At 37.4% G+C, this 3,918-nt stretch overlaps 1 protein-coding gene across 2 annotated transcripts; it reads right to left on the bottom strand.

Moving 5' to 3' along the window:
- Positions 1 to 1,504: 1,504 nt before the first annotated feature.
- LOC149539631 (uncharacterized) lies at positions 1,505 to 3,495 on the bottom strand. Of its 2 annotated transcripts, none has more exons than XM_089800862.1 (3): positions 3,306 to 3,495; positions 3,029 to 3,072; positions 1,505 to 2,321 (listed from the first exon to the last, which is right to left on the bottom strand). In XM_089800862.1, the coding sequence occupies exon 3, from the start codon at positions 2,292 to 2,294 to the stop codon at positions 1,638 to 1,640; it is 657 nt and encodes a 218-aa protein (XP_089656988.1). In that variant the 5' UTR covers positions 2,295 to 2,321; positions 3,029 to 3,072; positions 3,306 to 3,495; the 3' UTR covers positions 1,505 to 1,637. The 2 variants fall into 2 exon arrangements, with proteins under 2 accessions (XP_089656988.1, XP_089656987.1); XM_089800861.1 differs by having other exon boundaries at positions 1,505 to 2,313.
- Between the last annotated feature and the right edge of the window lie 423 nt (positions 3,496 to 3,918).

Below are 3,918 nucleotides of genomic sequence, written 5' to 3'. Positions count from 1 at the left end.
TGGACAATCACATCACCAGAAATCAATCATAAAGGCAAGGGTACCATGCATGAAACATAACTTCATCAAGATAGGTGATACCCAACAACACATAGCATCACCAGTCAAGCTTTTTACAAGTTGTATCTTTACTATCAAAGGAATTACTATGCATTTGCTTTAAGCTAGAAGGTACATTTGTGAGAACCCTCTCAATGCATCCATGGTCAGATAGAGCCAATACTTTTACAAGAGTCGAGTCTTTACCAGCAGTACAGAAATGTGAAACTTGCAATCGCATCTTGAAAATGAACTACTACAAGAAAAAGAATAAGACACCAAAAAATACCAGTCAACAATTCATTGTAATCATTCCTGATTAATATGAGCTACACATAAACTTAAGGTTGCAATTGAAATAAGTGAGGCCAAACAAATGTAAATGTACTTGGAAACTGTAAATGTGCAGATACATGATTCACAAGGATGCAGTTCCGAGCAAAGAGCTTCAGGATTTAATTTTATTGCAAGGGATCTCTTACAAGGAAATACTGTTTTATGGCAAGGGTTTCTTATACGAGGAAAAACTGTTAATGATAAAATAGAAACTTACTCTGGAAAACAGAAATCCCCAATTTTATTTTCAGTTCACTGCGTACCTTTGCAGCAGGACCGAAAATTTCTTTCAACCTAAAGAGTTTTAAGAACTAGCTGCTGTTTAAAAAAATAGCAAATGACCAGCATTTGTAAAAACTATAAACTGTTTTTTCTTGGACTGCCAGCTGACGCTATAAAATCAAAGGTACCAACTGATTGTTCAAGGTTATATCATCGAAGGACCACTTAATTTTCATAGGCTCCTAAAAATTGTCAGCAGCACCCACTTTGGTACGCCCAGTACTGTATGAGAGAATTGTCCCTATATCATGGTGCGACAATCACTAAGTTTGAAAATGATTTATTTGAAACAAATTGGACAATCTTGAAGATAATTACTTTGTCAATTGCAAAATGATAACAAAGATCCACTGTTATCATAGCAAATAGCACAAATTTTAGTGTGCTGCTGCGGCACATCTCAGAATAAGAGTGTAGTTGCCTCTCCTCTTCACTGGCAACATTCATTCTGAACAATAAGCTTTAATGAGATTCAGAGTTTAATGTTCCATAAACTTGTAACAAAGCAAAAAGCTAGTCCATGTATTTCATTCTCTAGCAAGTCTGCACATTTTCCAAGTATGATCATAGAAATTCTACAGGGAATCTCACCTTAGTGCTGCAAATTTCACAAAAATTGTAAACAAAAGCTTTGCAATTGGAGAATATAAACAAGAAGTTTAATTTTGCCTTGCTATTCTATCTAACAAAGGACAAGCCGGACTGTTAAAACTAACTCAGAACAGATACAAGTTCAATCTGCATACAAAATGACACAAAAATTATGAGTGGAGAGCACAAGACAACATTAACTATTTACTGACAGAATCAAGAACTTCTATCTACTTTACTGCATTTACTACATTACTATACTAAACATATGATCTAACATTTGACATGTAAAAAGCTAAAGTTCATTATTACATGTGATATTGTCTTCACTTTTTAACATCTACCAGTACCACTGAATGTGCCAAGTGATCCTAGAAAATATTAGTACTCTAGTCACTGTCATCATCATCGTCATCGTCATCATCATTGGTAAATTGGTAGGGTCCTGACTGGGAAGCTCGCCTGCGTGTTCTACTGGGAAGAATATTTGAAGGATCAACCTCATTTAAAGGATCATCTGACAAATCCCCTCCATCATCATCATCACTACCCCCATCTTCACTGCTACTATCATCCGCTTTTAGTGCACTCTTCCCTTTATCTTTCATTATACCTTTTCCCTTGTCATCATTGCCCCTGCCATTCAGACTCCCTTTAGCCAGAGACTTTCCTTTTGACTCAAATGAAGGCTTCTTCACAGACTTGGCTTTCTTGTCATCTTCAGAATCCTCGTTGGAGAGTTCTTCTTCACCGGATTCAGAGGTGAAATCTTCCTCTTCTTCTTCTTCATCTTCATCTGTCTCATACCTGTCAAGCTTAGTTGATCGTTTTGGCTTCACAACTTCCTTGTGTTTACTCTTTACAGGAGCAGAGCTGGGCTTAGCCTTGCTACCAAGCTTTTCGGCAGGCTTATTAACAGGTTTTTTGGCAGGCTTTGCCGCGGGCAGAGAAGGAGCTTTCTGCCTCTTGTTCTTCTCCCCACTCTCAGCTTCGGCCTTTCTCTTGGCCACCAAAGCTTCCAACATTTTTTTCCGGTCTTCTGACATGGTTACACTGCTCTAAAACCTGAAAAGCTAAGAGTGGATGGTCAATTATTTCAACTAAAAAAGCCAAGGCGCATTTATAACTGGTTAGGATCAATTAAAAAGGTATAAACTCTCGAGCGGTCAATGATATGTCACACAAAACACAGCTAACACTACAGAGTCGGAGAAAAGGATATAAAAATAAAGTTCGTGGTTTTACGCAGTATACCAAATTACGGCTGAAAATTTGAAGTTCAATCAAATTGACTCTAAGAAAAATGCCGTTAAATCCTGATAAAACATCAGAACCCGGTCTCAGGTTTAGCAATAGCCGTCCAGGACAAGGGTCTTAAACCACGCAAAAAGGCGCGAAAAGAAAAAGTGTGAGAAACGGAGAAGGTAAATAGCTACCAGAGAAAACAAAAATACGAATCCAACCTTAAATAATCCATAATTGCTAAACAAGGTCGATTCAAGAAACAAGTTAGGAGCAAATTGCCCGTAGACACGATCAAAACAAACCCTATCGTAAAGAAAATACAGTCAGAATGTACTTGAAATAAATATATTTGCTTCGATAAAATAGGAAATTTAGTGCAAATCCTTGGGAAAAAATCCTTGACAGAAATTACTATACAATTCACGAAATTTTTAAAAAAAAGTTTATAAGGGTACTCTTCTGTGTAATTAAGACGTTTTGACAGATCATTCAAAAATACATACATTCAAAATTAAAAAATACGCTATGTACATACCTCAACAAAAGGTTTTTGGAGGTCGAAACCCTAAACTTCAGTTTCTGCAGTACAAGTGAGAGACATATTATTCATAATCGATGATATAGCTATCAAACATAATAAGGGATAATTAACAAAAACCAAGCTATACTACTCAATCAAATTAAGGCGATTCACTTCTACCATGAAAGACCTGTTTCTAGATATTAGTCGATCTTTCAGGAGAAAAAATAAGGGCCTGCACGTCAAACAAAATAAGAAAACGTTGTTTTTGAGGGTTAAAAAAGATACAAACCCTAGTAGGTGTTTCGCGATCTGAAACAGCCGAAATTGGGCTCAAATTGAGCCGCCGATCTTCACTGCGATTCGAACGCTTCAACTTCCAAACGAAAAATTAGAAAAATGATGAAAATATAGCCGGTATTGATCATCCACCATAGTCTCAGCCAAGGGAAGTAAAATCCAAATCTGCGAAGGGTGAGGATAAGGGTTTTGCACTCGCCTTGCCATTATAGCGGTTTCGAAATCCCGGTTTCTTGTATTAGGGTATGCTTTGGAGATTTTTAATACCGCCACCCATGGGTTCAGTATCAAGGAGACCTTCCTATAAAGAAAGAACCACAAATTGATTCCATGGAGACAACAAGAATGGGTTTAGATCAAATACTTTGTTATTTAGGTATTTGATTTAGGGGTCATTTAAATTATATTCGGAGTTGGATGGGTTTAGATGGGTTTAGATCAAATAGTGGTGAAGTTGAATGGTTCACAAAGAGCTCACCAGGGATCAAGTCTTACTGAGTGCAAGGTCCAAAGACATCAAAAAGGGATGAGGTCGGAATCGTGCCCCAAGCAAATTTGGCAGCGTGGATGCTCCTCAATCCTTGGCTCTTAGCCAAAGAGGTTTC

Source organism: Cupressus sempervirens, chromosome 9, assembly GCF_028749045.1.
Source record: "Cupressus sempervirens isolate cs-2001-9-10 chromosome 9, ASM2874904v1, whole genome shotgun sequence".
In the NCBI taxonomy this organism is placed as follows: Eukaryota; Viridiplantae; Streptophyta; class Pinopsida; order Cupressales; family Cupressaceae; genus Cupressus; species Cupressus sempervirens.
The sequence above is the reverse complement of the archived record's forward strand: the minus strand, read 5'-3'. Positions and strand labels throughout refer to the sequence as shown.